Here is a 24,515-nt window from a genome sequence, read left to right as displayed (position 1 = left end):
CCCCCCCCTCCCCAGCCTTGTGTTTTACTTCTTAATAATTTATTCAAAATCTGAAATAAAAAAAAAAAATCAAAGAATTGTGTTTAAATTGTAAAGATCCATGAAGTGATAGAATTCAAACCCTTAAGAACCAATAAAAAAATGTTTGCATTTTATATTTTCTGAGGGCAGTTACAAAGAAAATCAAGTTTTTAAAAATATAAGCCCCTATTAAAGCGTTTGAGAAAAAAAAAGTCACATTCAGCATGACAACAACAAAAACAGGAAGGAAAGGTTACTTTTCCAAAAGTTTCCATGCCATCAAAATCTATTTTTCCCCAATGTATATCAGAGGTAAAAATGAGTCTGTGATATGGTTTATGTTTGACATTTATGCAGTTTCTCAATTGTTTGCAATAGGCAATAAAAGGGAAAATGCTTGCAAGATCAGATTTTGACGTCATTGTGACGTATGAAGTCAACGTTCATCATTTAAGTACCTGCACACTTTGAGGTTGTGACACGCGGCGTGTCACACGCCCACTCAAATCTGGAAAACTGGCTGAGCGGCGACAATCTGCCTGCATCACTTTTACATCAGCTGCCAACCAATAACTTGACCAAACAATGGCACAGTGCATTGATATGTTGCAGAAAATCTTAAATGCAGTATTACCACAATGACTATTTCTATTACTACAGTACAGTATCTCATCTATGTAGGGTGCAACATCGCACCTTGATTTCAGTTCTTTAATAACAAAATCAGTTACATATGTTGAATGTTTCTTTTTAAAATATGGCAAACTCCCAAACTGTTGGGCTGGCATCTACGGAAAAAGGATATGTGGTCCTGAATACTGTACTGAATATTTGCATTCTTAGTCAAGAGTGGTGTCAAAGGGATAAACTTCCCTTTTCGATCCCGTTGCTGTGCAGAAGTGACAACAGGTGTAGTGTCGTGTGTCAATGGCCACACGATTGGTACCCAAACACTGGGAATAGGGCCAGTCACAACTTTTGATAAAGGAAACAAAAAATACTAAATACCTACAGGAAATGGAATGAACTGCTTGGTTGAGTACATTGAGTACAGTATCATTTTGGTAACAGTACAACTGAAAGCAGAAGTCCCCGGATGCAAATGTATCACAGTTTTGCTGCAACCCTTTGGAAATGTAGAAGTACACAGAACTCTCATTTCGGATCAAGACAACATGAGCTGTGTGTGTTTGAAGTAGACCACCGAGGGGCTCAAAAAGTGCAACGACAAAACTGGAAAGAGCAGTGCCGGGCGGGAGGTTGACTCAATCGGGGCTCGCCTGGAGGCCCGCACCTTCACTATTACTCACGGCGCTGGCCGACTTCTCGGAACCAGGAACCACAGAGAGGAACTTGATTCAACGTGAAACCACCTTGAGCTGTTTATTGTTGAGCGTCCGCCCTAAAATTATTTTTTGAAAAAAAAAAAAAAAACAGCATCTTCATGTGTTGAGTCAAATGAAAATATCAATAACATCCATCGTGGTTTTTCATACTTCCAATGTATCGAAAGTGACGGTCTGATCGGCAATGTGAGGTTTCGTGTTTGAATATTTGCCCTGACTCATTCTCAGCCTTTTAACAGCCACTCAGTATTTGTCTGGTCACAATAGTTCACGCTCAATGTCATGTGCACATGGAGCACTTTTAATAGCTCCTTCTCTTCTTCTGCGCACTGGTACACTTCTCTAATAAGACGCTTTTGTGCAGACTCGCATTGTTTCATTTCTACTTCCTTGCAAACCACAAATAGTGACATTGTCAATTCCTTTCACCGAGTTTGTGGGCAGTTTGAAATGTGTCAGGGATGCAATAACTACTTATGGGATGTTTTGTCGATTTTTATTTATTTTTTTTATGAATTGTGAATTGCGTTTTTTAGCAAGAGACTTACAGAGCAACCCCCTTCAAACATGCCACTTTTGCTGCAGACAAGATATGTCTTGATATGGTGGGAAGGAGGTCACATTTATCGATCCGATACAGACAAATTAGGCCGATACTGAAAGCCGCATTAAAATACACGAATGTAGAACCAGCCGATTCTCATCAACTCTAAAGTATATTTATTGTAAATAATGAAACTTGAGGTAAATATTTTCACGAGAACACGGTCTCATCCATTCGAATTGGAGCCGCAGCCGCGGCTTCCTTTGGCGTAACCCAGCCGGACTACCGTGACGTCGTCTCGCAGATGGCCTCCTCTAGGTGACCACCAGAGAGTGCTGACGACCGAGCCGTGACTTTTCCCTATTAATTTTACTTTTACTTTTGTTGCTGGACGCCATAATCGTGTGAATTTAATCAACGTCGAATTCCAGTACTATCTGAGGAGTTTCAACGACTTTTCACAGTACTTTCAACATCGCGGACGAGATGACGCGCGACCAGCGGGACCTCCGTGGTTTGTTGTCGGGTCTGGTTGGCACTGTAGTCGGCGTAGGCAACGTAAACAAAGGCGAGCCAGCGGAGCTTCATCGCACTTTTCGACATCCCGGACGATATAGCCAAACAGTGCGACCTCTGTGGTTGTTGTCGCGTCTGGTAGGCGGCATAGGCAGTGTAAAAAAAGCGGACCAGCCGAGCCGAGCTGTATCGCTCAAATAAATAAATGCTAATAGTGAGGATAAGTGGTTCAGAAAATGGATGGATGGAGAGCAAAAGCCATGACATTGCTCTGTGTCCTATTGTACTTGTCGGGATACATTAGGCCACGGCTCGTTGAAGTGGAGTTATGGTGAGTGATATTTTTAAATATTTTGGTCCGTGAAAACGTCACCACGTAGACGTATAACTGTATCAATTAATCGTTCGATGAGTAAAATGGATAGATTATTTTTTAGGGGTGGGTGGGGCGGGATAAATATGAATTGTCATGCCTGTTGGTTTACATAAATCAACATTAACTCGCGCTGCTTCCCTCTCGTGTGTGTGCGCGCGTGTGCGTGTGATAATAGTGCATCACTACTTTTAATCCATCTTCAGTTTTGCCCTTTGCCTTGTTTAAATAACACACATATATTTTTAATACAAATACACATATGCGAATATTCTCATGTCACAATTCAATTTTCCCTAGGGAATTAAAGTACCGGTACTGTATATGAATGGATGTATGGTTGTCCTAATGCAGTGCTTTTGTCCACCTTAGACATCTCCCCGGGTCACTGAGGTCCATCACGAATGTAAGGAAGGATCCAGCCTGCTGCATATAGAGGAGAAGTTATTTGTATCAAGTCTGCACTCCTTCATGAAGGAACGGGGTTCGCCCATTGAAAGGATTCCACATTTGGGCTTTAAACAGAGTGAGTGTGTGACTGTTCAAAACTGTAAGAATACTAAGATAATAGCCAGTGTACTTGAGTTAACTTCTGACATGTTTGTTTTTACTCCCAGTTGACCTTTGGATGATCTTTAAAGCAGTTGAGAAATTGGGCGGATATAATTCAGTAAGTCAGTCTAATGCATTGAAATATTCATTTACTGCTGGTGCAAACAACACAGATGTTTATCAAGTGGAAGAGAAGCATTCGACAAATACTTAGATCTCGATACATTGCCATGACTAGCTTGCATGGCACTGATCTTTTGCACAGCGCTATTTAGTGGCATTTAGCAGTCAATTTACCACTTCTCGTTCCCAAACTAACAGAACATGAACATGGATGTATGCACCGAGCCCATCCATCCATTTTCCATAACTCTTATCGCCACAAGGGTCACAGGCGTGCTGGCCCATGAATTCAATTTTAATCTACCGTTCACACACAGCTGCGTGTTAATATAATTAACAAAGCGTCACCACTTTGTTAATTATTTTGAAGACTTGACTGCAATATATTTTCGAGGCTACAATAAAATGATAGACGGGTGTTAATTCCCACAATGGCCTGGACAGCTCATTCTTACTGACTTATTCATGTTCTCTGCTTGTATCATACATGAAGCAAATATACTGTACTTCATCAGTGGTATGATGGGGCACCAACCACTTTATCAAGAAAATTACAGTGATCTGTTATTCTCTTCAAAGAGCAGTGTAGGTACGGCCCCAAGCAGCCACTAAGCTGCCTTATGCCTCAGGCCGCCACTGGGGACAAGAGACTGCTGGCCCTGCATAGAGAAAGGACAGTGTTGACAAAACAGGCACACACATTAGTAATCACAATTTTTTCCTAAATAGCACTGCATGGATTATGACTCGTTTGTTTATGACTGTTAATTTCCCAGGTGAATCACTCCTCAGAAGGAACACTTTTTTGTTTTTTCCACAGAATCTTATGTTGCCCCATTTGCAGATACGGGGGGTACTTTGCAACTTATATCTAAATTCAGGTCATGTCACTACTGTAGAATGAAACTTCACCGTACACCGAGACCAAATTTACTTTTTGATTTAGTTTGATTTTTGCACGATATATTTTGAATCCACAATTACGCTCAGGATGTAATTGATACACCAACACATGCACATGATATTTAGATGAGGGGACTTGACATCAACACATGAACATTTCAGCTCCTTCTACTGTGAGTCATAAATTTAGCACCCTGTGCCTGCATTTCTTAAAGTATGATTAAGAGAGGGGCTATTTCCGAATGGGAACATTCTGAGTCTTGTCTACTATTTGAAAATGGGTCTTAAAATGGATCTTCATGAATTTATATTTTTACTAATTCCATACAAATGCTACAAACGGTTCGGGCAAGCACATGTGTATTGAGTCAAAACAGCAGTGGTGGGACCAGTGTGTTGTATTTGTGGTTGTCCAACAAAACCAAGTTTTTATTTATTTTTTTATTTTTAATGTTTGTCATGAATAATGTCATAAAGTGATATGGTCAACAGGTGACAGCACGACGCCTGTGGAAGAAAGTGTATGATGAACTGGGAGGAAGTCCCGGTAGCACCAGTGCTGCAACCTGCACTCGCAGACACTATGAGAGGTAAAGCCAATCAGATATTACATGTATTAATTGATGTTTATCCATACATTCTGACTCATGTTGCAGGCTAGTGTTGCCTTATGAAAGACACCTAAAAGGAGAAGATGATAAGCCTCTGCCTCTCAGCAAACCAAGGAAGCCTTATAAAAGGAATTCGGGAGGGAAAATAAAAGCAGCGTGGAAGGGGAAAAGGAGCAAAACAGACAGAGAAAAAGATTCGGAGGTATCAACATGTCATGCTGGATGAAAGCAGATGAAAGTTTCCTGTGTAGTGATTATTCATACTTTCAACTGTTTTGTTTTGCAGAGGCTGCTTTCAGAGGCCGCTAGTCGGAGTGGAGCAGTGGTGCATCCTGATTCTGCTCTCTGGTCGGCTAACACTGACAGGCACCAGCCACAAGTGCCTCTTGCCCCTGACCTTTATGCATATTCACACCTGCTGCACAGCCCCGCAACAACAGCCTGGCCTGCGAACATCTCCTCAGCTGTTGGAGAGGTCATCTCCCCTCTGGAGAAAAAGAAGCGCGTAGCACAGGCCAGCCTTCGAGCGGATCCGCAGGGGGAGAGTGACAGGGCTTCTGTTATTCACCGCTCCACGTCACCAGCCTCTGGCAGCCACAAGTGTGACTCCTCTGACAGCTCGCCTCGCCCTCTCTCTTCCTCCTCCTTCTCCTCCAGGAGCCCATCCCTGTGCTCCATCTCATCAGAGGACGAACAGAACTCTGCACCGAGCTCAGATTTGGCCCCCGATTGTTTCATCCGAAATGATGACACACCCAGGGGACAAACGTCAAAAGATACAACAGGAGAGAGGAAAGATAGAGATCAAGTCAACTCCTCAAAGGATAAAAATCACATGAGAGAGCCTAAAGCTTCCACCAAAGACCTCACATATTCCTTTCACTCTTCGACCAAATTGAAGTCTGACTGTGTACCAACATCTTCCTCTGGTTTCATCAAAGTTTTGACCAAATCGGCACAGTTACCGCGCCCCGCGCCGATCTGGCCAGGCCACAGAATCCAACACGGGGCTTTGACGCATCACAGCAAATCTTTAAAAAACATCCCTCCGGACTCATTGCCCTCATGGGAAACGTTCAGGGCAATGCCAACAAAGTTTCCTCCCACCCAGCAGAGGCCATCCCACGCCACTTACATCACGCCGTCTTACAACATGTCAGCGAGAGACTCTCATCTCCAGACCACGCTGCAGCAAACGGCCTTCCTCCCCAGAATGAGAATACCTCAGTCTCAGGTCCCATACCGCCATCTTCCTGTCAGTACGCCTCACTCTGCTCTCATTTACCCCTACCCGTACACCATCCCTCTGTGGGGTCCCCGCACTTCATACACCATTCCCACCTTTTATACTCAACACAAACTGTGATTCTTTCATTTTATCTCCAGGTGTTAGCAATTTCAGCTTGTGGAAAAATACCTTTATTACAATTTCAGTGGAATCTCCAAACATTCATGGATTTGCATATTCATGGGTTTCATATTTTGGATTTTCCCCATTTTTTCTGGGATTTTAATTCTTTGTTCCCTATGCTTTTTGTGGAACTGTTTACTGTGTTTTTTAACCCAAAAATAGGTGGGGAGGAACACTTTTCTGGGGAGGATAATTAGTTGCCCATCCTTGCACTCGATGACAAATGGTACCTTGTACCCACCAGTCGCCATTCATACAACAGATTTGTACCTTTTTGTTCAACAAGGTCTTAGATTTCACACTGAGGAAGTAAATTTGTGAGTAAACGGAAACAAGTCTATCAGTATTTCAGATACCTTTTGGAAAATATGTGTGTTATTTAGTATAGTTCATTGGTTTTGGTTCCTTTTTAAAATGCACAAACATCTACCGCCAAAAATGTTAAGGCCGCAGTATCGCCTTCAATTTCATCTGAAACAACATTTATAAATATGTCAAAATGCTGGGACAAGCTGCAAAGTTTAATAAAAGTTGAATATACTATCATCTTCTTCTTCTTCTCCTTTCGGCACGTCCCTATTCAGGGGTCACCACAGCGAGTCAGTAATTTCCATCCGCCCCTGTAAACCGTCCTACCAACTCGCATGGTCGTCTTGGCAAAAGTTTTACGCCAATATACTATCATCTTAATTGTCTTTATTTTTAATGTGCACATACCTCAAATAATTCAGGCTGTAAGGTTATGATGCTTTTATAAGAGCAACTGCTTGATGTTGTGATATGCTGCGATTTACATTATCTGATTTGTCGATTAATTGCGACTGCTATCGGTCACTAGTCCACTTGCAAAATAATTGTTGGTGGCAGCCCTTTTCTAAAGTCTTTACCTACTATGCATGTTTTTGAAATGTGTAGCCAGAGTACCTGAAGAAAAGCCACACAACCTGGAACTCAGAGTTGAACCCTGAACTGTGAGCAAAACATGCTAAATATTATTCACCGTGTAGCCCCCTATTTAAAAAAAAATATATTATTCATGAACATGAATAAACTTCAATGTTATGCGGTGATGTTAAAACATGCACAGTTAAGTAGTGTCCTCATCCAGCAATTGTTGGCTTCAGCTATTGTCAGAAGACATGAATGCATTAAATGTGGCAATGTCATTCCATCAGAATAAAATTACAAAATCTGAAACCTTATTTCAGGTAAGGAATCTTGAATTACATTTTCTGACTCTTTGTCATGTTACCCTTCAGATAAGAAACCGTGCTCTTAATTTCCTGAATCTAAGTCACAGCTTCACTGATCTCTTTCATAGACAATAACATCGTCTATTGGAACCACAAACGGTAAATTCACATTTACATCAAAGTCCTTCTCAGTTACAAAGCAACTGTGTGACCTTTTCACATACCACACAGCTTCTGATGGTCATGGAATTTTACTGACAGTGGAAAAAAAACAAGAGAACATCCAGGTTAATTTTTAATTCTCACAGGCAAGACTGGCCCTAAAAATTTAAGACAGTGGAAGTAAATTTTTCATGTAATTGCACCTGTGCGACTAGAGATTTATTTTTTTAATTACTAGTCTTGAGTGTTTGTTGTTGCTAACAAACTTCAGTGAGACACTCAACCCATTTATCAATGATCTAGTGAAAATGAGTGGAGTGAATAATTACTTCGCAAGTCGTCTGACAGTGTGTGCCTCTACATGTTCTACTTTCCTCCCTATAATTTCAGGTGAGGGGCCAACGTGATCCTTGTAAAAAAAAAGTTCGTCTGGAGCCCTGATTCTCAGTTCTTTTGATTGACACATGTCTGTGTATCATCGTTAACGCTCACAGGATAATGCATTTAGTCTCATGTTCAACCATGACTATGTTTCCATAACAATGTTAAGACAATAAGCATGAAATAATGCAGCAAACATATTGTTTGATACTTTAAAAACGTTTAGGATCAACATTATTTATTTTTTGTCAACTGAACAGTTTGTGAAACTTTTCTCCTGCAATTTTTCAGTTCCAAACTCTTCTGTATTCTTCTGGAGAAAATTAATAATCCCACACAACAACCAAAAATACCAATTCCGCCAGGCTTCTGGATATTATAAAACGAGAACTATAATAATAGTGTTGTAATAAAGGCCATAATAATCTCCATGTTATGGTATGCAAAATTATGCATTGATGCACATGGCACTACGAGAACTACAATAGATCTAATTTGACCATTGCGCATACAGTATAGGAGCCAATGTGTTCTTTTATATGCTAAAGATTCAAATAGTCACCTATAATAGTAACTGGCATGGCATGTTTTAGCCCCGTTGCCTTTTAAAAAAAAAAAATCTCTTGTCAAGCACAAACCATTTGGATGTTACATACGACTATTTCAAACGCTCGTTATTCAATTGCTGTACTAAATAAATAAGACAAAATATACTAAAGTATAAGTTACGAACCGCAAAACGCTATGCCTTGCAGTCTAAAATCAGGTTCACGTTGATTTTTAAATGTACCATCTCGCGAGAACATCCGCAGAGGCGCGAATAAACAAGCGACTTGTTGCTGCCGACGGTGAGCTAGCAAATCAAGCAAACCAAACTTCGGCTGAGCTGCTTTCATTATCGTTTGAAATTAAAACTCAACCTGATAACACACAGGAAATAATGTCGAACCCGCTCTCTGACAACGACCCCAACCAAGAAGAATGTCAAGAGGATGACATGACTCCGGCCGACTTGATCGCGAAACTGGAGGAGGCCAGTTCTAGTTGTTTTTGAAAAATGTATAATACTGGACCCGTTCTAATGTTTCTCTCTATCGCAGGCTTGGCTCAATGAAAAGTTCTCACCGGAGTTGCTAGCCAACCAGGCCGAGGTGGTGGAGTGTGTCATGGAGCAACTCACACACATGGTATATTGACCCCCCCCCCTCCCCTCTTGCCCCCGTTTTTTGAAAAAATACCTCAAAGTTCAAGAAAGAAATAGAAGGGAATCCATAACCATCTAATTGACTTGCTGTCATTTTGAATGAGGGTCCACAGACATTTCTATTAATGTTCGCAGCAGTGTCACCATGGTAACAACTGTGCTGACTACCTTGACTCACGAGAAATCTACCTCCGACATCATCGATCTTTAATTTTGCTTTCTGACTCTGTGGACCATGACATGATGAATCAACTATGTGTACAGACCCGAGGTGCAGGCATAAACAAATAGGATACACAAGATAAAGCATTTAACAATTTTCATACACATACAGATACATCAGTAGGAGCAAGTCCCTCTTGTTAAAATGACAGTTTTGGGTGATGTATAGAATGACACCAAGATATGTAATTTCAAAATTCTTTCCACCATTATTGTAACTTGGGGGGGGGGAATCGGAAATGGTGAGTAAGTGTGCACACCCTCTGATGACTGGGGAGGTTACTGTGTTCAAAGTTTTGCAAAACCATCATGAGATGGGATTCAGCACACACCTACTACTTTTTAAGTGCTTTTCATAAAACCCAAATAAACATAGGCTTTTTATTTTTGACATTTTTAAACTCCCACAGCATCAGTGGGAGTTCATTGTTCAAAATGTGTTGCAGTCAGGAAAGCTTGCCAAAGAATTTCCAATACAATGAAACACAATCAGACAATCATCATCAAGTGGAGAAAAAAAATGCTGAAAAGATGACAAGAAAATTGTTCAGGGAGACGGCTAAGAAGCTGACAGTAAAATTTGAATAGCTGCAGAAATTTATGGCAAGTACTAGTTGTCTAGTACTTGCCATAAATGTACAATGTACAACAATGTTCCATCCTCTTCATGTCTGGCAATTGGTGTCGGACAGTTTTTGACTTGTTTACCCCTGAACCTTTTTTTCATTCCAGAAGTACCACTGTGACTCATACAGAAGTAGAACAAAACACAACTGATTATTAAATCAAATCTTTTTATTTCACTTAATTTGAACATTTAGTTTTTTGCCATTGTCGTTTTTTTAGTTAAAACTCAAATGAAATGAAAAAATATATATGTTGCCAATTGACAATAAATAAGTAACAAAGGAAAAAATAGGAATGCATCTGTTTGAAAGCAGAATTTAACAAATGGAAAAGCCTACCAGAATAGCTCAACATTATTTGGGGTTAATGAGTGGCCGGAGTCTGCTTCCTCCCATTTAACATGAGTTGAATGTGATTGGTTCATTTTTTTTTTTCTTGGTTGAGTTGTACAGTTTGTAGGTCACATTAATGATGGACATTTGTTTTACATTTTTTTATCTTGCTCTCATTTTTAATATCACACCCTGTCAGGGTTTGGCAGACTTTTTATATTCATGGTGTTATACTGTATATGGTACGTTTGTATATTCCACTCAGTCAAGTCACCCCTTCCTTTCACCAGGAAGCAAACCTACAGAGGGTGAAGAAAGGTGACCCCAAAGCCAGCATCCATCGCATGGAGATTGACCGCATCCGCTTTGTGCTGTGCAGCTACCTGCGCTCTCGCTTGCAGAAGGTCGAGCAGTTCATCAAATGTTTGTACACCTCGGTGTCGCTACATGCTATTTGACACCATGGCTTTGTGTGTATTTTTGGGTTTAGATTGAAAAGTTCTATCCGCATGTTCTTGAGAAGGAGAAGTCGCGCAGCAAAGGAGAACCGGCGCTGCTTTCACCTGAGGAGTTCGCCTTTGCTAAAGAGTGAGCAGAGCATAATACAGGACAGTGGAACCTACATCCACCCATTTACTATACGGCTTGTTGTCATTCGGGTTGCGGGTAAATTGGAGCCTCAAAGGTCCTCACCTTCAGAGTCAGCATGCCTGCTGGTCTAGTGGTTAGCACGTCTATTCCTGTGTGTAGTTTTGCATGTGTAGTAGGAAGCCAGAGTACCTGGAGAAACTCTCTAATGTCCTACTGTCACTCAAAAAATATGCATGTTAGGTTTATTGAAGACCGTAAATTGTCCATAGGATGGATCATTTAAAAGTCTTAAAAGGCATTGAATCCATCCATCCATTTTCCGTTCCGCTTTATCCTCACAAGGGTCGCAGGGGGTGCTGGAGCCTATCCCAGCTGTCTTCAGGCAGTCGCGGGGCACACTCTGAACCAGATGCCAGCCAATTGCAGGGCACACAGAGACGAACAACCTTCCATGCTCACACTCATACCTAGGGACAATTTAGAGTGTTTAATCAGCCTGCCATGCATGTTTTTGAAATGTGGGAGGAAACCGGAGTACCCGGAGAAAACCTACGCAGGCCCGGGGGAGAACATGCAAACTCCACACAGGAAGGCCACCGGCATTGAATCCATGAATCTAAAAACGAGTGCTTAATATATTAGGACAATCTATGCTAAATAAACTAACCAAATGCGATGCTCATAAAACACTTACCTGAAACTCGATATAAAGAAAACGTTCACAAACGCGACTACTCCAACTCATTACGGAGGCACGTACGAGACTGAGCCTCTCGTATACCCCATGTTAGTAGAGCAACTACTTCAAGATCCTGAAAATGACCTCAGAATTCCTTGCCAGTCCTGTCCACAGGACAGAAAGCAAAATTCACATGCAGTGCAGTGTTTATCCTGAAGATAGCGCCATACAGACAGTATTAGCCCAAATTCAAGAGTTCAACAAACAAGCACTAAAATGTGAAAATAACGACCAGGGGATGTTCACAGTATTACGAGACACTCGTTTATACAGTTTCTAAAGCAAAATAAAAGGTTGTGTTGGGGTTAGAATCCGTTTCAAGGCAGATGCACTTCATGTATGTACTGTAGTAACATTAGACACCATTGGGTAGAGAGAATATTGTGAAGCTGGTCTCGAATTTAAGTTGATATACAATTTAAAAGTCTTGAATCTAACTTGAGTGAAGTTGTAGGAACCCTGGTTAGGTATAGGTACGCTACTGTGCTTCTCAAAATCTGGTACAAGTATCATTGATGGTACACGGGCTTGCCGTACTCGCTTATGCTCCAGCATTCCTGTATTCCTCGACTTGATCATTTTGACTACCTTTCAGTTGTTACCACCTCAACCTGTCTCACTTCCTGGCAATAAAACCCTTGTGCGTTTTTTGTGTCTGCATCTCAGCACGGTTTGTGTTGGCCCTAGTATTCTGTTTTAGTTGTGCGCTAGCTTTTTACATGTGTGTATATTTTTGTTGGCCCTAATATTCTATTTTCAGTTGTACGCTTGCTGTTTACATATGTGTATGTTTGCATTGTCCAGGTATGCTGCAAACACAGAAAGCCACTTGAAGTCTGTGGCACTGAGCCACATGCCCCCCATCCTCCAGACACTTGACATGCTCAAAGCAGGTACGGTGTTCTAATCTTGTCTAGTTTTAGCACACATGGCCTGTAGACGCCTTTGAATACTGATTCTGTTCATTCTGATGGAAACTCAGTGCCAGCGCCATGCCTGGATTCCTTTGTTTTCCTGCGAGTGAAGGAGAGCCAAGAGAACATCTTAGTGGAGCCTGAAACCGACGATCAGAGGTACTTCACTCTTGTGAGGCTCTCTGAACATGATTGTTTTTAACACATAAGTAACATCACTGACATTTTCATCTCTTGTCTCAGAGAGTACGTTGTGGATCTTGAAGAGGGCTCTCAGCATCTCATGCGCTATCGAACCATCGCACCACTTATTTCGAGTGGAGCTGCACAGCTGATCTAAATGTCAAGGTAAGTAAGCCTCAAGTCCGCGCTGCCCCTCAAGCTCATGCACACTCTCTGATTTTTCTGCCCGTCTTATGTAAGCGGCTCCTTTGTATTGCCATCTTGATTATTTTTAGCTCTAAGATTTATTCCTGCATAGTTTCTTGGCAACAGTTTAAGAATATGTGTTGTAATTGGGGCAGCAGAGTGGACGAATTGCCACCACATCTGCCTCATAGTGCTGAGGTTCTGGATTCGAATCATTGAGCTTTCTGTGCTCAGTTTAAATGTTCTTTCTGGTTCCTCTGGCTCCCTCCTGCATTCCCAAAAACATGCATGATCGGTTAATTGAAGAATCAAAATTGTCCATGACTGTGAATGCGAGTGTGAACTTCACTCAATGATGAAATGCAGCTAATGCAGAGTGTACATTGTGTTGCAGGTTTGTGTTTCTGTTCTGGGCGCTTTGGCCTCCAACAGCTTGTAAAACAAGTAGCAGACAGTTTTACAGATCTGGATGCAACTCAGACCTTATGCTCCATGCGTGATTGGTGTCCCAATAGTAGGCCCGTAGCTTCAAAGGCAGGCACATCCGATCCACTTAATATTGATTCCTGTTACTATGTCCACATTTTGAAGTGGAGTGGACAATTTCTGTGCTGCATTAAAAGCCCACAAATGCAAGCTTACCATGGTAACTTAACCATTTTGTATTTTGACCGCTGGTTTGAATGGCGCCGTCTATTGCGTGTTCCCACATGATGTATGGGGGGGAGTACTGTGTTTAAAAAAAAAAAGAGTCCTGCCTAAATACGTGTCTCAGACATGATGGCAGTGGCCCAAAATATGGAATGTACTGCCGGAATTATTTTGTCTGGTGGTTAAGGCTTATTCATTTCATTAAATGAATTGTGAAGAAATACAAAGGGCATCTGTGCATTTCCTTTTGTGTCAAATCCTTCGTTGCCATGTGAACAGGCTCTACTCCCTTTTGCTGTAAATCTACCCTGGTATTTCATATGTTGCTTTGAGAAAAGGTTTTGCTTAATAGTGTCTCTTCATTTTTGTCCTCTAAACTGCCTGTTATTAATGTTACCATATCTTCTCTGAGACATAATTGTTCTAATCGTGCCGTTGTGTAATTTTCAGCGGGAGCAATCAGTTTTCATTGTGTGCACTCGCTCTAATTGCCAAATCATGATCCCTAACAAGGGATGAAGCACTGATTGAACTGAGCGCAAAGGCCTCATGTTTGTGATGAATCATTGCATTAATCCAGTGTGATCAAATTATTAATGATGCTAAATTTCGTTTTGCTCAGAGCTGCTTAAAAGCGTAAATGGTGGAAACTGGATTGTATAATGTGACCGTTAAAATGTATACATGAAAGATTATGACAATTTCAATGACTCTTCTCATGATCCCAATTAGATTTTAAGATCATATAACTTCCTTCTGCAATTAATTTGACAGCTCAAGTTGGTGGTAATGGAAATATTTATTTTTATCCAAACATCTCAGCATGCATCCGGTTTCAAGTGCACACTTTCACCCACTGACTGCAGCCAGTGCTGATGCGTTAAATGACAGTCATGCCGAGAGATGGCTTGTAATCTTCGGCGCCACACATGCCAACATAATCTGACACAAGGATCCCTTCAGGACACAAGCCAGCCAGCAGAGTGCTGCATTTTCCAGATGACCCGTGTTGACTCCTTTACCATGCTCACAACAACTCATCAGGGATAAGATCGATGCACTTGAACACTTTGTACTCATCAATGAGACGTTTAAGGTTGAGCATTTCACTTATGTGCTGTCAGTAATTGCTCTAATGGCCTAATGGTGAACTGTTTGGGCATTTATTCCTTGTCCTCAAGGCCCATGTGCAAATACAAGCTTTATCCACATTAGTAGGTCGACTTTGGCCTACTAGCAGGATGACAATATGTTAATAGTGAGGCACAAGTTGACATCTGTCTGCAACCATGTGTGCTGTCGCTTTTCTATTAGTGCACTGAATTGACTTATTAGTGAGGACAAATGGGCCTTAAACTGTATATCTTGACACTCAAATACGGAATTCAGTCACAGACAAAGGTCACACATTCCTCACTTGACTGTCATGCATCAATGGCAGTTAGTTCTATATTGTTAGAAGAGCAACCCCCCTCAAAAAAAAAAACCTGGTCAATAGAAGAGAGGGGGCGGAGTAGTACAGGGTAGCTGGGTGAGTATAAATGGAACATCACACAAGAGTCCTCTGTGGGTGAAGGGAGCCCAAAGACTTTCGCAGGAGTGCTGGCTGCCCACCATTTTGTAAGTAAGATGGGATGTTGTAAACTTTTTATGTTTACTGACACACTCACATTTTCGTCTTATTCAAGACTTCTGTGCACCACGCCAGCAGCATGGAGACCTCCAGCACAACGTAAGAACTTAATAGAGTTGATGTGCATGCACTCTTGGCACGAGCAAATGGAAATGTAATTAATTTGGGGTGTTCTCTCATCTAAATACATCTATGTAAAAGAAATATCCATGAAAGTTGTAGTCATGATGCCACTTTGATGTATTTCAAGTTTCCTGCCCATAATTGGCCTTGGCTCAATGGCTCAGTCAGCTGGACTTGTGGAGATTGCCGTCAGGCTGTGTCTGAACCAACGTAAGCAATTGTGTCCTCATGTTTGGGTGCCCATCTTGAAACCCCTGCGGCCTTGCATCCGCTCCACGTTTCCAAAGGCCACATCAGCTGACATCCTACGCCAAGTCGGTCCAACCCAGACGCTCGCAGGTTGCTTTGAGGACTTGGATGATGACAATGATGTTTTGGCCCCGGTCAAGAACAAGCATGTGGTTTTCGCTGACTCCAAGGGCCAATCGTTGACAGATGTGCGAATCTTTTCTGACGAGGAGGACCACTCCGACCTCGATCCTCTGCCGTCCCTCCAGGGTTTGGTTAAGATGACTGAGCCTGGTTACAGCTGCACGGTCAGCACCTGCTGTCCAGGTACACGGCTCACGCTCGGTTTCCCGCAGCCCTCCGCTAATTTCCAGGCCTTTCGTGCAAAGCTTGCTGAGAACATGGTCACCCTGGAGAACTGCACGGTCACTGGGCAAAACCTCAGAGGCATCGCCCGAGTCCAAAACCTCAGCTTCCAAAAAGATGTGCGTGTGCGTATCACCTTTGACTCATGGCAGAGCTACAGAGATGTGCCCTGCACGCACCTGCAGCAGCGCTTTGGAGGGCCGCAAACAGACATCTTTCAGTTTGACATAGATATACCCAAAGTGCTTGATGCAAAGAGGAAGATAGAATTCTGCTTAAGTTATTCACCAAGAGGGCAGGCTAATACTTTTTGGGACAACAACAATGGACAGAACTATGCAATTAAGGTGTGTGTGAGCTCACATCTTTGTCACAATTAGAGAAGTCAAACAACATGACATCAAGCTCAACTTTAATGTAAATTAACTTTTTTACTTAGACTTACGAGGTTCTTTTATTTATTGTGTGTTGTGTTTTCCTCTGACTTTTTGTGTATTAATTAAAAAACACGTTGTTGTATAGTTGTTCATTTTCATTGAAAACCAGTCTTATTTGTGTGAGTCAACACGACAGTCTTTTACTTTTGGTCCATTCATCACTACTCCATTCATCACTGTTATAACAGAGGGTGGGTGATCCCTTTCACTTTGGACATATCTAGGATTCCCAACAGGTCACAGATACCTCGTCAGGGCCAAATCCAAGCCCCTGAGCAGGATACAAGCTAATCTTAGCTCAGGCCTGGTCGGATAAACTATCTGACAGATAGCAGGAGGCTTTGCGCACCCATTGTCCTTATCACATCTGTAACTAGAGAGTGTTTGTGGACTGAAGTCTCGTCTAATGTGTAAAACACACATTTTCAAACACATGACGAATCAGACAAATGAAGGACTCACATAAGTAAATCAAATACTGTCTTAAGTCACACATAACAATTAAAACAGGCATGTGCAGTATGTTTTTAGGGCGACATTACTTTAAGCTCGTGTTCATCAATGTGAAAGCAAACCGAAAGCAAGTGCAAGTTAGTGTATAAGACAATTCACCTGGCCACCAAATAGAATCTAACCTTCAAGAGGTGGTGCAACATGAGTAGAGGAGAGTGAAGTGATAGGGGACGGTCAAAACAGGGCAGCCAATGTTGTCAAAGCGCCCGTTGCTATGCCAAATGACAATTGTGGCTATTTATTCCAACCATCCATTTTCTGTAGTGCTAGTTCTCATTAGGGAAATGGATGAGCTAGAGCCAATTCGAGCTAGCTGCACATATACTGTACTGCAGACAACCTTTCACATGCACAGTCACACCTATGGACAATTCAGAGTTTTCAGCAAACCTAACATGAATATTTGGGGAGCGTGGGAGGAAGCTGGAGAACCTGGAAAAATTGACATGAGCACTGGGAAACATGCTAACTCCACATAGGAAGGTCATGGCTAACATTCAAACTCCAAAGGCCAGAACTATGATGCAGATGTGAAACTAGAGGGCCATTTTGCCACCATAGTATTTATTGTTTTTCTTTCTTTTCAAATTTAGAATCCCTAAAAATTTGACTGCTGTGTGACTGCAACCAATATGACACCAGCTAAAAAAAAAATAAAATAAAACTAAAACACCATCAAGAAACCAGGGATCATGGATAGCTTTGTTTAGTCTGGTGAATGTCAATAAAATGTTCCGTTTCTAGCTGCCCATGAGATTGACTTCAATTGGAAACACCTACTCTAGACTAGGAGGGAGAGAGAAGCGAAAACAGCATGCACATCCGCGGGAAGCGGGTGTTTTCCTCTGGCCTTTGGCCAACACGCGACGAGCTTCATGTCTTCCAGCCTGAGACGCTCGGCTGTCCCCCGGCCCGTCCTAAATCATCATGTGGCTCAGCGGCCTACGCTGATGTTGCACACTTTGCAGCTGGGATCTTTCTTGGCATTGGCCGTGGTCAAACTCATGAGCTGGTGGTGACCACTGATTAGCTCCACGGTACCTTGATCCAAACTGACCGGCTCTGTGAAAAGCACCTCAAGGATGACATCGCTGGCATGGCAGTAGTGCGGCTCCTCCCCCGGCCTCTGGGGGGCGGTGTATGTTAAGAAGGGGTTGCTGGCCAAGTCCAGCATGGGGAGGCGGCTTCTGCAGAAATGGTCTCCTTCTGTTCCCACAGGGGCAAGCACCAAAACCACATAGTGGTAGGCTGTGTACATGCAGTAGAAGTCAGCAAAGTACAGGGAGATGTCAGGGTTGAGCAGGTGTCCAGCTGGGATTTGGAAGCGCAGGGGGCCGTAGGGAGAGTCTTTGGGGGGGAGTCCTGTATCGAACTCAGTGTTGCAGCTAAAGAAGACTCCCTGCAGTTTGCCATTTATAGGAGAACCATGACTCCCACTTGTGTCTTTAAGGGCAGGATGCATCAGACCTGCAAATTCCTTTCTAATCCAATCATCCAGAGGAGAAAGCGCCATTATTTCCATTATTATATTTCCATTATTATATTTCCACTTAGTAGTCATTCATTCTCGTGCCATTTTAATGCTCCACTTACCTGACGCAGTCAAAGTAATCAGGATGCTGATTGCGATAAAACACAGCGAATTTCAAAAGCCTTCCCGCAGAGCCTTTGGCCTTGTCGAGAAGCTGCTGAAGGTGTTCTATGGCGTAGTCTGCCAAGTTAAAAGGAGCACTATAATCATTTCAAAAGTCTGCTCTGCTTTCAAATGCTAATGACCCTACATACAAAGAGATGGTTTTTTTTGCCACTTTCTTTTTGTCTACGCTTACGTAACAATTTATGGGATACATTAGCATCACTTTGGCTGTCAGGCGCCTCACCTCCTGTGCAGAACTCCACCACTTGGCTCCACTCTGACACCAAGTATTCACCATCAGGCTGTCGAACCGCAGTCTGCACGGCGACACAATATTCTGTGCAGGGGCTGAGGAACCAGTGGCCCCTCACCGCCATGGGCAGGGGCACAGCCTTCGCCACTAGTTTGGTTGGCACATCCTGGAGGTCAGAGCAGAAACATTGCTGCATGCTGTTTCATTCATTAACATTTCAAAGGAAATTTTAATGGCTATGTAAATTAAGTCTTTCCCTCAATAGGATTTGCATTAATATCACAATCTTCCTTTCAAGCCCAAGCGGCTGTAACTTGGAAACGCTTAATCGAACCAGTGTGCTTTGTTTTGGCCAAGGTGTGTAAGAAGTGCCACTAAATACTCATGAGGCCAGCATAGCCATGGCAAACATGGATGATAATGTAATTTTCTTTTGCTCTTTTATCGATGTTCAAGAAACAGTTTTCAATCCGTTTGTACTATTGAAAAAACTTTTTTAAACTACAAATTGCGAGTCACTCTGAAATTGTGTGTTATCTGAAATGTCAATAAAAGAAGGAAATAGAATACCACAGTGGCTTGAAGAAGTATTTTAGCCCCTTCAAATTTTCACATTTTGTATTTTCACAACAACAAATGTTTTGGATTGAGATTTTATGTGATTGACCAACACAAAGTAGGGCATCATTTTAAAGTGAAACAGAAATGATACGTTGTTTTCCAAATTTTATGCAAATGAAAGTCTGAAAAAGGTGGGGTGCATTTTGGATTCAGTCCTCCCTGTGTCAATACTTCGTAGGGTGACCTTGCGCTGCAGTTACAAAAGCAAATCATTTGCAGGATGTCTCTACTGGCTTGGCACATCTAGACATTGACATTTTTGCCCATTCTTGCCTCACATTTGGCACAGATGCTCAAAACCATTCTATTGTAGCTTTATGGTTTGGAACATCACTTACTTTGTACTAGGCCACGCCCCTTAAAGGCAGATATCCAAAACAACAATGCTACATTTTTAAAAACAATTGTGTGTGTATTTTTTTTTTTTTTTTTGGGGCGGGGGCGCCTGAACAGCTAAATGACATTCAGATCAATTACAATGGAGAAGATTGATGTGATATCCAATTCAGGGTAGCACTGTATTTTGGTGTCAGTTGATGTTTGGACCAAGAAAAACAATAGTATATGTTTCCCAAACAAAACTTTCATTGGAGAGAAATGGGAATGCTATTAGCATTTTCACCCCTGCCAAATAATATGTTCTGTGATTTCATATTTGTATAAGGCTTAGCCAAAATTCACAATTCAAAGACTTGAGCGACATTTTCGTACAGTCTGTGCGCATGGGTGGAGTTTTCTTTCTTTTGGTATTTTCGTAGACGGGTGCAGGTAGAAATGGACATTTGCGGCATTGTGGGACTGAACATAGCCGACTTGATTCCCAGTCAATCCTTTATTCCGTTAAATTCAGCGGAGAAGAGGCGCTGGAGTCCATGCAGGAGATCGGGGCACGTAAAGTATGTTTGAAAGAAACTGCAAGATCTCCACTTGCGGATGATGTACAGTTGGCAGCTGCCAACTGAGGTTTTGGCGACCGCCTTAAATTGCCATAATGCGTCTGTGTTTGGCAACTTGACTAAAGTCCAGTCTACATTCTGACACCAAATTGTCAGGTGTGCCGGGAATGTGTGACATAAAATGTCCTTGGTTCGAGGTGTGGCACAGTCCACCAAATTCTCAAACACTGTAAATTTGATTTGCCCTAGCACGAAAATGAAGATGTGCCAGTTTTTACGCTGAGCGCACTTGCGCCTGTCTATGTAAGCAGCGCACCTGGTGTGTTGCTGACTTAATGTTGGAATCTAAATTTGATGTGCATTAGCAGTGGTTACCACAATAACTGGTCTGTGCTTCATGTGTGGTAAAAACACAAGTACAAGTGAGTCACAGGCCCAGAGCTGTTGACTGGACTCATTTTTCCTTTCGCTTCAATTGGAACAGACTGAAAGGGCACATCCGCTGCTTTCTGTGCTCAGATTAGTCTAGAAAGAATGTCCGTTCACCTTACCAGACATTTGTGAATCGGCTTTTGACTATTTAAGCCTTCTGTTGTCATGCCAAATGAATTATATGAAGACAAACAATTTCATCCAGGTAATAGACAGAGCCACAGGCCGTTTGGGGTCGTCTCACCCTGTGTTTAAAGCGGTTGGGATCCCTGCATTCTTTGCGGCTCAGGTCAATGAAGAAGTGTGTGGCTCTGGCTGTGTCCTCGGGAGTCATGTCCCACACGATGCGAAACGAATCACATGTCACCTCACATATTTGAATGTTGCAAGGGGTAGCGAGAGGGGTGTCCATTTCTGTCAGGGGATAAAACAGGACATTTGAAAGAAATAGGACGGCATATCATTTTTGAAAGCCCTTTCATTAAAATCACTGTCACATATTCGCAAAGAATAATCTCTTGAGCCTTGTGAATATTTAAGTGTGTAAATATGGCTGCTCTACATCCAAAGTAGATAGATGCAAATAAATACAGTTCAGTGTGTGTGTGTGTGTGTGTGTGGGGGGGGGGGGGTTATGCATCAGGGAATTTTAAACACAGTTTGGAACCTTATCCATCATCTAATTGGTTATGCACTTCATGTTTTACTAAACATTTGGACAAACACACATTTGTATGAATTTATTTTCTTCCTTACCTCATTGATACAGTACATGCTTCTTCTATTTGCAATACCACAATTAGCCTATAAATATTTTAAAAATAGGATTTACCACATCTGCATTTCATATCAATGGCAAGTTATAATATTATGCTCTTTCTGTCAATTTAATATCTTATACGACAAAGTACACATATTGAAATACTTGGAAAGTATCACACACAATGCTTTGAAAGTTTAGTAAGGTTTCCACATTTGTAAATGGTTATTTGTAGATGATTTATTATTTTGAAGTGTATTGTAGTTGATTTGATAGCAATGGTTGTGTGTTACATGCTGCTGTCTTTTGCGCAGGCGGTGCGGTTTCGATTCACCGCCAGTGCCCCAACACCCTGCATGTGCCAATCTTGGATTAAAGAAACTGGATGTGTTGCTTCAGGAAGGAAATATGCCATGCCGGACATATTACGTGAGTGTCACACTGTGGCGATCCGTAATGGTACAAGCCAAAAGTAATAACAACAAAATTGCAATCGACCTTATTATTGGTGGTACCGCCATATAGTGAAGCATATGTCTTCCATTTTAAGTTTGGTGTAAGATACCAAATATTATTTTATTTTATTTATTTTTTTGTTCCATGAGGAACTTCATGAAAATGTCAAACTGAAATATGGAGCTGCATGCTAACAAGATGGAAATACGACAGCAGTGAAAAGGAACTACAAAGTCAACACTGTGGTCATTATTTCTTGAAGCCGAGACAAATTAAACTTTCATCCATGGATCAGCTTTCATTTTGTCCTTCGCTGCCTTTCCCCCTCTATTTGCTGGCCTTAACTGACATTTCTCATCGTTATGCAACATGAGACGCTTCCAGATGACACGCCTTTTATAATCACCTCCATCAGTCTCCCAGCAACTACATGTCAGCAGCATCTCTCCATCTCCTCAATTCTAAAACAAATAATTTTTATTTATTTATTTATTTTATATGTTTGTAACTGCTGAGTCTTCTGTTTACAATGACAGCTCGTCTTTTATTCATCTGGCAGGACAGGACAAAGGGGAGATTTAGGTAGTGACTGTGGAAGGTGATGAATCACTCCTTGGTCACACATCAGCCATTTCACTGCTGCACAAAGCCTTCAGTAGCAGCCCAGGGTCAGACACTTTTTGATGTGTGTTTGATTTGCTATCCGCCTCATTTATCTGCAGCGCAGCACATTGCATGTTTCCTTTAGTCCGACCAATCCGTCCCTCTTGAACTGAGCATTATGCATACTGTATGTGTGCTTAAAATAAATGATATAGTCGTTTAGGAAGCAACCCTAACACGCTCATGATGTTGCATTACACATGGACAAAGATGCTTTCACTGGCAGACTGTGAGGTCTGCAGAGGTGTTGTCCAGGCCTTACATGATGGACAGGCTGCAGCTTCTCATTAAAGCTTGTGAACTGTGAAATGTGTGCGTTAGCCCATCCTTCGCTGAAGCCTGAGGAAAAAGACAATTGCTCATGTTTCACCGCTGTTTATATGCCCTTCATCTCCCAAGTTTCTTCAGGAACAGAAAGTGGGCCAACAATAGATTCTCACAGGGCACTCATCAAAGCTCGCTGTCTTTGAATGTTCTACTTAAAAATCCATCCAGTGCATGTGAGCACAGTTCAAATTCAGGTTTCCAAATCACTCACACATCCCTGTTGCCCTCATTTGTGCATCAGTTTGTGAAAAAAAAGAGCCAATTTTCTCAGCTGCAACGCTAACTGTAATAGCCGGCTGCTCCAAATGAGGCAATTTGGGTCTGCCTGATGGATCTGACAGAAAAACACCTCATTAGTTTAATTATTTGTGTGTGCTCCACACTCAGATTAATTCTAACACACGCACGCCAGCAGATAAAGCACAGTAAGCAGAGATCAAAGTATTTTCTTTTGTGTCCATTAAATATAGAGACAAATAATTGCTTGTTCCGTCTACTGTAGATTACATTTGGACTACTTGTTTAATGTCCCAGCGAATGTATGCATGTTTAGAATGCATGATGCTTGGGATTTGGAATTTGAATCTCACCCTTGCAATGATGCTCAGTCTCCAATATATCTGGTGAAGTTTGATTTGCAAGTAGGAGAGTGTAATCAGCATCGCATTCTGTATAATGACAAAATATTCCGTGGGAACAAAGTCCAAAAGGGGCAGATTGTCAGTGTACCCAACTAATGCAAGCATTAATGAGAATAATATGAGGATAAATGGACAGGCAAATACTCATGAGAAAGGCTTGAAAGGTAACAAATGCCGAAAAATATGCATGGACACTACACGGCTGAGAATAATGACAACAATTGTATAACATCTCACTCAACAGGGAACAGATATCACAGCACTAAATATGATGGAAACTGTGTTCCTTTCTACAATCTCAAGCTTGATCGTATAATAGAAAACAAATCCTTACTTGTTTGTTGTTAAAGGTGTGATTGAAGATTTTAGGTCTGATTTTTCTTTTCCCGCTTCTGAGTCTCCTTATTTGCTGCAGTCACCAATAGATCCCCCTGCAAAACTGATTAGGAGGTGAAACGAACATACTGGATCCTCTCTCACTCTGTCTCTTTCTCCCCTGCTCTCCGTCTGTTTCTCTCATCCATGTGTGTGTGTGTGTGTGTGTGTGTGTGTGTGTGTGTGTGTGTGTGTGTGTGTGTGTGTGTGTGTGTGTGTGTGCCACACAAACACTCTCACCCTTCGCCCCTCCACCCCACCCCAGTCTCATTTTTGCTGTGGGCTTTGAGCGTGATGTTTATTTGACTCTTACGCAGCTGCACGGCACATGATGCATTCAGAGCTAAATGAGGTGAGGCGAAAAGAGAAT

General features: G+C 41.9%; 3 protein-coding genes and 1 long non-coding RNA gene across 9 annotated transcripts in view; 3 read left to right on the top strand and 1 right to left on the bottom strand.

The window, feature by feature from the left end:
- Positions 1 to 6,950, top strand: part of arid5a (AT-rich interactive domain 5A) — a 9,638-nt gene extending 2,688 nt beyond the window's left edge. For 2 of the 3 annotated variants that reach the window (XM_019885216.1, XM_019885218.1), the window contains exons 3-7: positions 3,173 to 3,326; positions 3,418 to 3,470; positions 4,871 to 4,968; positions 5,035 to 5,191; positions 5,276 to 6,950. In XM_019885216.1, coding sequence (XP_019740775.1) covers positions 3,173 to 3,326; positions 3,418 to 3,470; positions 4,871 to 4,968; positions 5,035 to 5,191; positions 5,276 to 6,355 — 1,542 coding nt within the window. In that variant the 3' untranslated portion in view covers positions 6,356 to 6,950. The remainder of the gene's footprint in view (positions 1 to 3,172; positions 3,327 to 3,417; positions 3,471 to 4,870; positions 4,969 to 5,034; positions 5,192 to 5,275) is intronic. The other variant, XM_019885217.1, reaches the window with a different exon arrangement.
- A 1,960-nt stretch (positions 6,951 to 8,910) lies between these two features.
- On the top strand, positions 8,911 to 16,654 carry LOC109525008 (DNA replication complex GINS protein SLD5). 4 transcript variants are annotated; one of them, XM_019885227.1, is made up of 9 exons: positions 8,911 to 8,984; positions 9,071 to 9,169; positions 9,237 to 9,323; positions 10,812 to 10,925; positions 11,012 to 11,109; positions 12,656 to 12,744; positions 12,834 to 12,924; positions 13,009 to 13,113; positions 13,529 to 14,012. In XM_019885227.1, exons 2-8 carry the CDS (start codon positions 9,077 to 9,079, stop codon positions 13,103 to 13,105), a joined length of 669 nt encoding a protein of 222 aa, XP_019740786.1. In that variant the 5' UTR covers positions 8,911 to 8,984; positions 9,071 to 9,076; the 3' UTR covers positions 13,106 to 13,113; positions 13,529 to 14,012. The 4 variants fall into 4 exon arrangements, with proteins under 4 accessions (XP_019740786.1, XP_019740785.1, XP_019740784.1 ...); XM_019885226.1 differs by lacking the exon at positions 13,529 to 14,012 and adding an exon at positions 15,474 to 15,506 and having other exon boundaries at positions 8,935 to 9,169; XM_019885225.1 differs by lacking the exons at positions 8,911 to 8,984; positions 9,071 to 9,169; positions 9,237 to 9,323; ... (3 more) ...; positions 12,834 to 12,924; positions 13,529 to 14,012 and adding exons at positions 15,474 to 15,517; positions 15,669 to 16,654 and having other exon boundaries at positions 13,032 to 13,113.
- Positions 16,655 to 17,094: 440 nt separating this feature from the next.
- phyhip (phytanoyl-CoA 2-hydroxylase interacting protein) lies at positions 17,095 to 24,290 on the bottom strand. Its single transcript, XM_019885223.1, has 5 exons — positions 24,105 to 24,290; positions 21,168 to 21,337; positions 18,966 to 19,140; positions 18,679 to 18,796; positions 17,095 to 18,566 (listed from the first exon to the last, which is right to left on the bottom strand). The coding sequence occupies exons 2-5, from the start codon at positions 21,333 to 21,335 to the stop codon at positions 18,020 to 18,022; spliced, it is 1,008 nt and encodes a 335-aa protein (XP_019740782.1). The 5' UTR covers positions 21,336 to 21,337; positions 24,105 to 24,290; the 3' UTR covers positions 17,095 to 18,019.
- On the top strand, positions 21,645 to 23,111 carry LOC109525010 (uncharacterized). The gene is made up of 2 exons (XR_002170062.1): positions 21,645 to 22,112; positions 22,699 to 23,111. It is a non-coding gene; the product is annotated as an uncharacterized LOC109525010 (long non-coding RNA).
- Positions 24,291 to 24,515: the final 225 nt, after the last annotated feature.

This window comes from Hippocampus comes, unplaced genomic scaffold, assembly GCF_001891065.2.
Source record: "Hippocampus comes isolate QL1 unplaced genomic scaffold, H_comes_QL1_v1.1 scaffold45, whole genome shotgun sequence".
NCBI lineage: Eukaryota > Metazoa > Chordata > Actinopteri > Syngnathiformes > Syngnathidae > Hippocampus > Hippocampus comes.
The sequence above is the reverse complement of the archived record's forward strand: the minus strand, read 5'-3'. Positions and strand labels throughout refer to the sequence as shown.